General features: G+C 49.6%; 1 protein-coding gene across 6 annotated transcripts; it reads left to right on the top strand.

Annotated features, from left to right (window-relative positions):
• The first annotated feature begins 592 nt into the window (after positions 1-592).
• MTG1 (mitochondrial ribosome associated GTPase 1) lies at positions 593-10,909 on the top strand. 6 transcript variants are annotated; one of them, XM_058184665.1, is made up of 11 exons: positions 593-984; positions 1,076-1,142; positions 2,454-2,556; positions 2,958-3,038; positions 3,413-3,469; positions 4,820-4,910; positions 5,396-5,457; positions 6,161-6,257; positions 7,188-7,269; positions 7,367-7,479; positions 9,879-10,909. In XM_058184665.1, the coding sequence occupies exons 1-11, from the start codon at positions 729-731 to the stop codon at positions 9,905-9,907; spliced, it is 1,038 nt and encodes a 345-aa protein (XP_058040648.1). In that variant the 5' UTR covers positions 593-728; the 3' UTR covers positions 9,908-10,909. The 6 variants fall into 6 exon arrangements, with proteins under 6 accessions (XP_058040648.1, XP_058040644.1, XP_058040647.1 ...); XM_058184661.1 differs by lacking the exon at positions 9,879-10,909 and adding an exon at positions 7,712-8,356 and having other exon boundaries at positions 1,076-1,125; positions 2,443-2,556; XM_058184664.1 differs by lacking the exon at positions 9,879-10,909 and adding an exon at positions 8,130-8,356.
• The last annotated feature ends 23 nt before the right edge of the window (positions 10,910-10,932 follow it).

The raw sequence follows: 10,932 nt of genomic DNA, 5'->3' as shown, positions 1-10,932 counted from the left end.
CCCGGGCTGCAGTCGGCATCTCCCTGGATGGGCTCCTCCTGCTGATGGGCCTCGGTGGGGTCCAGCTCAGCTGCTGCCAAGGGGTCTCCGCGGTCGGGGGAGCTCATTGCCAGGGGCTGGGAGGAGGGAGAGAGAGGAGAAGGGAACTCAAGGCAGAACCGCCACCTGGGCCACCAAGGGCGGCACTCGACCCCAAAGGCAACCCTGACCCTACGGAGGGGGGGGGGAGGTTGCCCCACCTTTGACAGCTGAGACACAGGCGAGAGAGGCAGGCGGTAGGCAGGAGGGAGGATGGGTGGAGGGAGGGAGGCATACATTGTGTAGAGAGAGATGCACACATTTTCGATCTAGAGAGAGAGGAGACAGACAGACAGCTCAAGGGGGGGGGGATCTCTCCTCCCTCCTGGGCGGGGGGTGGATAAGGGAGCCGGGCTGAGAGACGCGGAGCCCCCCAAGGTCATCCAGCCGCTCCCATGCCGCTGAGCCACCCGGCCAAAGGCAAGGAAAGGCCTGCCTGGCGACGCTTCCTGGGGGTCTCGGGAGGGCAGTGGGGGGGGGGCGCTGAGCTCACCTGCTCCTCCTCCTCCCCGGAGGGCTCCTTCTCCGCGCCTTCGGGCTCCAGGGCTGCCGAGCGCCCGGGACGCCGCCGCCGCCGCCTCTCCCTCCTCCTCTGCTTCCTCCTCGGCCCTGCCGACTGCAGACTGAGCGCCGGCCACGCCCTCCCACTCATGGCGTCACAAGAGCCCCCCTCCGGCGGGGAGGGGCTGCGCAGACGTCATCCGGGGCGCCCGCCGGGCCTCGCTGTCGTCATCCGAGCGCGCCGCTTCGGCGGAGGATCCTCCTGGGTCCCCGGGCGGCGCAGGATGCGGCTGGCGGCGCTGCTGCGGGCGGCGGGCGGCGGGGGCGGCGGCGGGAGCTGGCGGGAGCGCTTCGAATGCGGCGGCCGCGACGTGGCGCGCTGGTTCCCCGGGCACATGGCTCGAGGCACGGGCGGGGCGGCGAGCGGGCGGCGGGCGAGGGGCCTCCGTCGGGCTGGCACGGAGGAGGTTGCGACGATGCCTCTTTCCTCCCGCAGGGCTGAAGGACATGAGGAAGAGCCTGCGCGCCGTGGACGGCCTGCTGGAGGTGCACGACGCCCGCATATCCTTCCTTCCGCCGGGCCCCGCGGCGCTCGCTTTGCTCAAGGGGGGCTTTCACCGCCTCCGTGGAGCCTCCTTGGCCCGGCACCCTCTACCCGAGCCTTCGCCTCTGCCTCGGGCGTCCCAGAGACGGAGTGGTTCTGGTGTGGAGCCGGCCCTGATATGCCGGCACAAGGCAGCCCTTCGTCCGGGCTGGTATAAGGACTCCTCTGCCTTTGGGGCTGGACTAGAGGACCTCCCGGGGCCCTTCCAGCCCTAGGATCCTAAGGCTATCTGTGCAGGCAATATGGGGTGCATGGAAGTGTCTGGCTGAGATGATGCAGTCGAGATCAGGGATCTGCCTCCTTCCATCCAGTGGCCGGCTTTCCCCCCCCCCCCCCCCACACACACACACCTGGCCTGGCTGTGCGGAGGACCACAAGGCCTGTTTCTGCATAGTTTTTGACTCTTCCTTCTCTAAGGAAAACCTTGATCAATCGATCTAAAAGAGATCATTGCGCTGATTGAGCGGTTGGGGTTGGTTTGCACCCAACAGGTGGATCCTGAACACAGACCGTTCCCGCTCTTGAATACCAGCTCCAACCAGGCTGTGCTATGGGGCAGACCCTCTGGGGGCTTCCTCTCTGTTCCCCATTGCTCTGTCTGCAAGAGAGACCAGCACCATGGTGCATTGTACTGTCTCTCAACTGAAGAACAGCCACAAAACCTGGCAAGGAGGCAGGATTGGCAGGCTGGATTTTATATTCCCTACCTGCAGCATCTCAGTCTGCCTCTCCCAGATACCCTGGATTGTCCACATGGAATATTTTGGATGCCAAAACATCCCTCCTCTTCCAGAACACCTGGGCTGCCTTAGCAGAGGCAGGACCATGAGGTAGAAGCCAGGTCATGAGAGCATGTTCTTGATAAACAATAAGTAGCCCATCTTATTGCTGGGAAAGGAAACTGCATATGGGCTCAGAGTCCAGAATTTTGTTCGGTTCTGATCTCCAGCCTTTTGTTTTGGAGACACTGGTTGCCCTTTTTCACGGTTTCCACAGCTTTTTATGTTGGTGAGGCAGGATTTACCTTTGTGGGAACCATGCTGGTCGTTGCTTTCTTCCACTGACTCATTTTCACCACTTTCTTTAGAACAGAATAATTAAGGTGGCCAGCCTATAATTTCCTCCGGCCTTCCTAAGTTTTGAATTTGAGAATGATAGAAGTTAGGCTCCCATGCTGCCTTCACCTACCAGTCTTCATGGTGCAGGTAGTAAATCTGCCCCCTGTGATGCATCTGGATTGTGGGTCTTTGTTTCCTTAGCACATGCACATTCCACTTTCCGGGCGGAATCCTGTCCTGAAGGAGGTCCTGGGAATCCGTCCACATTTGCTGGTGTTGAATAAAATGGATTTGGCAGATCTGACCCACAAGTCGGTGAGTAGAGTCTTGTCAGTTTTTCCTCTTTCATAGACTGCAGGCTGAACCGGAGTTTGGGAAACACCCTTAAGTGTCCAAATAAGGGGATAGGATGGGAAATAGTTCTTTCAGCTTGGATTGCTTGTTAAAATGTTGGCCCTGTCAAGCAATTCATGCTAACGTTACAGTAGTGAATTTGAACTCTCGCTGTTGTTATTTTGTATCTGATTTCAGATCTGCTTTTGCCTGTTTGAGAACACCTGGCTTCTTCATCAGACTCTTGCCCTATTGATTATTTTATTGATTAATCACCCTCTTGCCTTACTAATATATTTGATTACGCTGGGTGGCTATAACAATCTAAATTATAATAACAACAGCACTAATACTTCCTATGAATCTCTTTGATATGCTTTTAGAGAATTCTGGAACTATTGGAAGAGCAAGGTTTGCAGCACGTTGTCTTCACTGATTGCTTAACAGACGAAAATATCAAGAAGGTAAAATTGCAATGTACAAAATTATATTCTAGTACAATAAGCCTGGGTGACGAGAGCTCTTTATTCTAGAGCCAATCTTCTGCTTGAGCAGGGGGTTGGACTAGAAGACCTCCAAGGTCTCTTCCAACTCTGTTATTCTGTTCATTGAAAGATAAAGCAATGCAGTTGGTACAAAGGAGTCGTGGAGTTAGCAGCCTTTTACCTTTCTTAAATGAATGAATAATTGACCTTGGCTCTAGTAAGTTTTATCTCGCAGAAGAGCTGCGGGGGAGGGGAAAGAGAGAAAGATAAGGTGGCATGGAGTGTTAGTTCCCTCCGTTGAGGAACAAAAAAGACCTGCAGTTCCATTGAATCTGCCTTTTCTTTTCTTGCAGCTTGTTCCCATTCTCACAGGACTGATCAAAAACAGTCAGCGTTATCAGAGGGCGGAGGTGAGTTAAACTGGACATTTGGAGAACAAAAACATTGCTGTGCTTTTCCTTTGTATTTAAATAACCACTTGCTCAAGAACAAAAAAGACCATCCTGTTCCTGATGTTTGGAATGGATTTGTTTTTGGTGGGCTTGATTAGCACTCCATTAGATCTGCCCCCTGTACGTGTGTGTGTGTGTGTGTGTGTGCGCACACACATGCATACTTGTGCACCTTCACGTCGGTCTTGATGACCACCCTGGACAAGTCTCTGGTGGCTCAACGGACTCAGTCTGTCTGTTATTAACACAGCTGCTTGCAATTACTGCAAGTTCAAGCCCCACCAGGCCCAAGGTTGACTCAGCCTTCCATCCTTTATAAGGTAGGTAAAATGAGGACCCAGATTGTTGGGGGCAATAAAGTTGACTTTGTATATAATATACAAATGGATGAAGACTATTGCTAACATAGTGTAAGCCGCCCTGAGTCTTCGGAGAAGGGCAGGATATAAATGCAAATTAAAAAAAAAGTCCCTGCTGCTTTCTTGGCTTCCAGGTTTTTCAGAAGAGATTTGCGGATGCCTCCTTCCTAGGGCTGGGAGAATGTGGCTGGGCCAAGTTCACCCAGCTAGCTTTGGGCCTAAAGTGGGATTAGAACTCACACTCTTTTGGTTTCTAGCTTGATGCCTTAACCACTCTGCCAAACTGGTTCTCTAAAGTTATAGGAGATAAGAGAGAGAACCTGAAGATCATGAGCTCACTTTATTCAGGATGGCACTTTTCTTGTCAGAAGGTCTGGATAGTCCTCCTTTACTTTCCTCCCTAAAATTAAATAAAATGGCAAATAATTGCCTTGACAAAGACAGTCATGAATCAGAGCAGACCCATCCTGTCTGTGTGTGTGTGTTCCTATTAACAAGTTCCTCAGAGAAATTCTAAATTTTACAAAGTTAACAAATAATTGACCATTTTCTTGCATGATGCTTTAAAAGATGAGTCCCTTTGGCTTCCATCTTTTCCAGCCCCTGGGAATATTTCTTTCTGAAATGCAGATTTCATTAAGAACAGGTGTTCAGGCCCAGCAGATGTTCAGGGCAAAGGCTCCAGGACACACGGGGTGGGCTTTTGTAGGTTGCGCCTTTCCAGCCTTGTAAGCATCTCAAAGGAGAGGAGAAATGTTTCCTAAGGGTTGTTGACAGGCCCAGGTTTCAAGCATCATCGGCCTAAAGTTAATGGGATCCTGGATATTGAGAAGGATGTTTCCATGTATGTCGCTCTCCGGAAATCTGCCAAAATCTTTCTTTTCTTTCTTGCTTGCTTGTGCCAAGCGTGTTGTCAAGGTTTCTTTCCACTGTTTCTGATTGGTTCCAGAATGTGGATAACAACATCATGGTGATCGGTGTGCCGAATGTGGGGAAATCCTCAGTCATCAATTCACTGAGAAAGCTACACCTCAGGAAAGGTATTTCCTGTTCCTTCTGGTCAAGCAAACCGATACATTTGACTAGCGCATTCAGTAGAATCGGTATACAAGGAGGAAAGTCATGAGCACGACTATAATCCTGAAAACATGGTGGAACTTTGTGGAACGTTTCACATCAGTGATTAGTGATCAATTCTTTTGAGATTTAAAAATTTTAAAACCCAGCTAAATAAGTTCTTGGAGGCCAAGAAAAGAGTTGTTGCGGAGTGTGAGTTTTTCAGAAATCTGTCCAGCAATAGTGGAAACTGGGTTGACACAGCTACGTGGGGATGGGGCATCCCTGCTTGGTTGCCAGAAAAGGACTGGTGAGCCAAGGAGGAGCCAAGATCTCCTTTTAGTTATGGCCTGAAGCAAAAGGGAGAATTAGTTCCTCAGACAGTGACAACATGACAAGCTGAGCGCTTGCGTCTTCGGTTGCACCTAATTGTGTTTTTCCTCCCTCCCTCCCTTGCCCTGCGACAAAGGAAAAGCCACGCCGGTTGGTGGGGCACCAGGTATAACCAGAGCGCTTCTGACCAGGATCCAGGTAATCCAAAAGTTTCTGCACCAAATGGGGACAAGGGCAGAGACTTGGGTTCGAAATGGAGATCCTTAAGTAGAGAACACCTGAATACAGTCCAAGGTAGTGGGGGGGCGGGGGGTGCCCGGGAGAGCCGATCATTTTTAACAAAGCTTGGTAGATGCACCCTCTTTCTTATGCCCTCTTCTCCCTTGTGACCAACGGATAAAAGGGTTGATCTTCTTAACTGAGCAGCTTCCTGTTTCATTCTCATTGGAGAGGATAACCCGGGAGGGATAATGGGGATTAATAACATGGCATAGTCCAACACCTGTTGACTTAGAGGTGCATGTCCGTGTAATTTTAAGGGTAAATTGAGCTACATTTCAGGCCTTCGTGGAAGTAAAGAATTGCAACCAAATCTAGTAACCAGTTGTTGCATTATAACAGTTTTTGAAGCAATATGTCTCAAACAATTGTGCCTTATGTCCCGAGAGCCACTTTGATACAGCGGTTAAAGATTCTAGATGCTGGGAATTTAATCCTGTTTTAGGTATAAAAGTTGGTGGAGGAACCTTGATTTTGTTAGTCATGGTGGGTAACTAAAGAAAACGTAAAACAAGTTGATGTCTTCAATCAGCTCTTCGGCATATCGAAATCGTCATGTCCTATAATTCTGTCTGGCAGTTTTTGAGACTGTAAAACTGAATCCGATACTTTCCTATTCCAGGTGTCTGAAAAGCCCCTCATGTACTTGCTGGATACTCCTGGGGTGCTGTCTCCCCAAATTGAGTCCATTGAGACAGGGCTGAAGCTGGCACTATGTGGTGAGAGGACTCTGAGTAGTCTTACAATATGAGACACGTGGCTATGCACCGATGGGACACCCTGTTTTGGAGATGGCTAGTAGACCAGTACAAGATCTCACCTCCACCCCATCTAGACATTGTTTTTTAGCCATTTTAACATCAATGTTAAGGTCTTAGCTATTAAAGCCTGATATCTTAAGGTTTTAATCCTATAATTGTTTTCTTCATTATTTAGAGTATTGTAAGCCACCCAGGGTTGCTTGGAAGAGGGTTGGGTAGCATATACATTTAATAAATAAATGAGATTAAGGACCAGAATTGAGAGAACTAAATTCAAGTTCACCCTCAACCACGAACCCCCATTGGCTGATGTTGGGTCCCTCCTTCCCACTATCCATCCCCCTTCGCCAGATTGTAGCAAAGATCAAACGAAGGAAGATCCCCATGGAAGCTGCCCCGAGCCCTTGAAGAAAAGGCAGGCCAGGCAACTGAACATGAAAATGTGAATGATAGGGTTGGTGGGCGAAGGAGCCTTCTGGTCCTGCTGGATGAGCACAGAAGGGCCCTGGAATCAATCTGCTTTGCCAAAAACGAGGCCAGTCAGCAATCACTTTGTCCAGCAGTTTTGACTTAGGCTTCTCTTTCCCTGTAACTCGTCATCTGCTCCTTTGTGTAGCCTAACTCTTCCTTGTGTGAAACTTACTAGTGGAGGGTGACATTTGCTGTTTCCACAGCCTTGAGAGTCTAATTCCTGCAGTGTTTGTCTAATGTCTGTGGAGTCCAGGTGTGTTGCATCCTCTCCAAATTGACATCCACCCTTAAGTCTGATTTTCCGGCTCTGTCACTCGGTGTCTGGAGCTTTTTGGGTTGCAGCCATCGTGCCGCTGCCTGCCCTACTTCACCAGCAGGTCTACCTCTACATTTTCCTGTCCTGCTTCCTTTACTCAGGAGCAATTCGTGATCACCTGGTGGGAGTGGAGGTCATTGCTGACTACCTTCTGTATGTGCTGAACCAGCAGCAGCAATTCAGGTGAGACGGCCCCTGAGCTTGTGTGTGGGCCACAGGGTCCCCCTCCACAGGGGGACCCTTAGGCATCTTCCCCCCTCCCCCCATTCCTATTCTGCAGTTACGTGGAGCGTTACGGGCTGAGTGGCCCCTGCGATGAGGTGGAGAGTGTACTCAGAAGCATAGCACGGCATCTGGGCAAGGTGCAAAAAGTCCAGGTCCTGACTGGCACAGGTGAGTCCTTGTCCTCTTGTCACTAGGAAGCTCTCTGGCCACAGGTCACCGGGGTGCTTCTGAAACCACGAGTGGGCGTTGGCAGAGCCCAGGGATGGATGCTTAACGGAGGGCCGAGCTTCAGTAGACCAGGTTGTCCTGACCCTACAAGTCTGAAGGGTTTTTATTTCTCCCCTTTTGGAGAGGAAAGGCCACCCGGGCTGAGCACTGAGGCTTCTCCTCCCTTCGGCAGGGAACGTGAACCTATCGGTCCCTAATTACAATGCGGCAGCCTGTGAATTCATCTACACCTTCCGTAAAGGGCTTCTGGGGAAGGTGATGCTGGATCAAGGGAGCGAGACCCTTGACTGACCTTCCTTGCCCTGCGGTTTTCTTCTGGAGACTTCCCGGGACCTACCAAGAGCAGGAGGTAGAAAGGCTGGGCCAGAGCGACATGCAGTGACGGGTAACTCCCTGCGCTGCTTTGTGAAGGCCTTTGCTTTCTTCAGAAGCTCAGCTGGGTTGGGCCTTGCCACGTCCGAGTGGCTATTACAGCCGGTCGTTTTGGGTTTATGCAAACTCCCTTGGAAGAGTCTCCCCTTGGACTTCTTTAATGACTCATCCTAGATCATTTCATATCTATTTTCCTGTCCTCCGTGCCGTATCTTCAGGGGACGGACACTCGCTTGTCTCGGATGACAGAGGAATAGCTGGATAGATCTATTGTTTACCCCTTATTTAAAAAGAACTTTGGATTGCTTTGTGATCTGTTCAAACCACATAATCAGATACATTGTTGCAAGTTAAACCATCGCTATCCCGTGTTTTGCAACGGAGCTGTATCCCATAGTTTTGGCTTCCCTTTTCGGATATTATGAATAAACAATTTTAAGATTGATTTTCCATTGGTATTGCACCAACTTCCCTCCTGCCAAGGAAGAAAGAAAGAAGAGTATAACTCCATCAAGGATGCAGAAGACACAAAGGATACAAGGAAGAATAGAAGGAAGATGTAAACTGAAGCATCCAAGAACTAAGAAGAAACTTTCTGACAGAACAATCGGCCGGTGGAACAGAAGCTGCCATCAGAGGTTGTGGCCGCTCCATCCCTGGAGGTTTTTAAGAAGAGAATAGACAGCCACTGGTCTGAAATGGTCTAGGGTCTCTTGCTTGAGCAGGGGGTTGGACTAGAACAGGGGTCTCCAACCCTGGTCCCTTTAAGACTGGTGGACTTCAACTCCCAGAGTCCTTCAGCAAAGCAAAGCAAAGCTGGCTGAGGAACTCTGGGAGTTGAAGTCCACCAGTCTTAAAGGGACCAAGGTTGGAGACCCCTGGACTAGTACAGGGTCCCTTCCAACTCTGTTATTCTATTCCATTTTTCAAATTGCAGCCATTTCTCTCTCTGATAAAGTCTTAATTTGTATCAACTCAGCTTTTTGACTGCCTTTTGCAAGACAGACCAGTCTTGTAATCAACAGTGAAATATTGCACAAAACAGATGGTGACTTTCATCTCATGTACTTCCTGTCCACATCTTCAAAGTGTACAAATCCAAAAAAATTCAAAATATCAGGAGCAGCAGTTGCTGAAGTCACATCCCAAGATCCTCCCTCAGAGTTGGAGTCCAAGTTGAGACAGGCAGATTTTCTCTGCCAAGAATAATGCAGATTGTTCACGAGGCTCTCCTGTCCTGGCTCCTCTCTTGGAACAGCTGTCGGGGCCTCTTCTGAGGAATGCAGGGGAGCCAAAAAAACCCCAAGGCCCTTTGGCTGCCTCCACTGCAGCTGTAAAGATCAAAGGGGATTTTCTCCCAAAAGGCAATGGGACTTTCTTGGTTTTTTTTCCTTGAGGACGTTTTGCTTCTCATCCAAGAAGCTTCTTCGGTTCTGGAGTTCTGAACTGAAGAGGCTTCTTAGATGAGAAGCGAAATGCCTTCAAGAAAAAAAACCCCAAGGGAGTCCTGTTGCCTTTTGGGGGGAAAAGCCCCTTTGGGACAACCATGACCACATCAAAGGCTGTGGTGGAAGGAGGGTCCCTGGCTGAGGATACGGATCATGAAGAGAATTTTGGCATCGTCCCTGATCAGAGGCAGTGCAGAAAGGCTGCCCCATTGCAGCGGCCAACAGCTGTAACGGCAGGGATGAGTCCAGGCGTTAAAAGCTCACCCAAGGGGACACCATCCGGTGCGTTTGCCATAATGTCCCTTCCTTCACCTGCTCATCATTGGAAGCAAAACCTGCGCATTCCCCCCCCCCCCGAGCCTTACAATCCAAAATATCACACATACACCAGGCGATTGTAATGACTTTTATTAAATGAGCTGATCACCAGCAGATAAACGAACATCAGGAACCGTTCCTAGTTCTGTTTGCACCCAGACATCATTAGGTATGAAATGTATGAAAATGTTTTTCTTAAAGGTCTTGGAGCTGATAAATTAATAAGATAAATCAGGGCAAAGGTCCATTTGGAGCAGCATTGCGTGCAACACGGGATCCATTCAGCTGCATCGGGGAAAAGTTCATCGCCAGGGAAAGCCGCTGTGTCTTCTCTCTCATCGCTGGCATTGAAGACGCGTCTCTTGTATGTAATGTAAAATTCATGGCCATCAAGTCTAATAGCTCTACAAATTTGTCTAATCCGTTTTATAATCTTCTCAAGAGCCGTCATAATATCTGAGGGCAGCAAATGTCGTATTAACCACGCAAAGCTGTTTATTGGACCTGAATCTCCCTGCTGAATTTCTGAAAAGACTGGCAGATTTTCAAAACCACGGTGGTCCGGTTGAAAGGAGATGGCTGACCCAATTAGCTGTTTCCCCAAAATGAATTTTTAGTGGCCTTTGAGGGCAGAAATCTCCCAGCCGAAAGACGACTAAGACATTTTTAGCATCCCCCAGCTGTTCCAAGGGCATTTGAGAAGATTTTCCACAGGAAATAAAATCACATTCATACCAACAACCACCATGGCGTCCAGCTTGGCACCCAGCCCTTTCTGTCCTCGACCCTCGCCACCTTCTGCCTACTTGAAGAACTCGGCTGCCTCTGGGTGATTCAGCCGTTTGCACCAATATGGCAACTGCCCCCTTCAGCCACTTCAGGACACAAAGCTTCTTAGGCTGCTTGTGTGTGACAGGCTGGGCTCCCCCCCCCCCCACCGTTTTGGCCAAAAGAAGAGCCACCTGCGGCAGGCCGAACTCTCTCAGTTCAAGGCTGACAAGGAAACAGGATTGAATTATAACTGATATTTCCCCATAGTAGCCTTGAACATGATAGATGTTAATACTGATGATATTTTGCTTTTGCTCAAGATAGCAGACGAGGTATTGTCCCCTCACTTGAACCTCGCAGTCACTTTGTGATCTATAATTTGGCCTCAAGAGAAAGGAGTGGCCAAAAATTGTCCGTGGTTGAGTCCGACTTGCGTCGGGCTCTTCCCTGTCCAGCACATTCTCCACGCTGACCTCCGAGCTCC

The sequence above is a fragment of the Ahaetulla prasina genome, chromosome 5 (genome assembly GCF_028640845.1).
Source record: "Ahaetulla prasina isolate Xishuangbanna chromosome 5, ASM2864084v1, whole genome shotgun sequence".
NCBI classification, from domain to species: domain Eukaryota; kingdom Metazoa; phylum Chordata; class Lepidosauria; order Squamata; family Colubridae; genus Ahaetulla; species Ahaetulla prasina.
The sequence above is the reverse complement of the archived record's forward strand: the minus strand, read 5'-3'. Positions and strand labels throughout refer to the sequence as shown.

Bases quoted from the DNA above. Each gene is read 5' to 3' on its own strand.
- MTG1 (XM_058184660.1), top strand. From the start codon at position 729: ATGGCGTCACAAGAGCCCCCCTCCGGCGGGGAGGGGCTGCGCAGACGT. The intron at 3,039-3,412 runs GTAAAATTGCAA...CTTTTCTTGCAG, and splicing joins CAGACGAAAATATCAAGAAG to CTTGTTCCCATTCTCACAGG. The intron at 6,258-7,187 runs GTGAGAGGACTC...TCCTTTACTCAG, and splicing joins GCTGAAGCTGGCACTATGTG to GAGCAATTCGTGATCACCTG.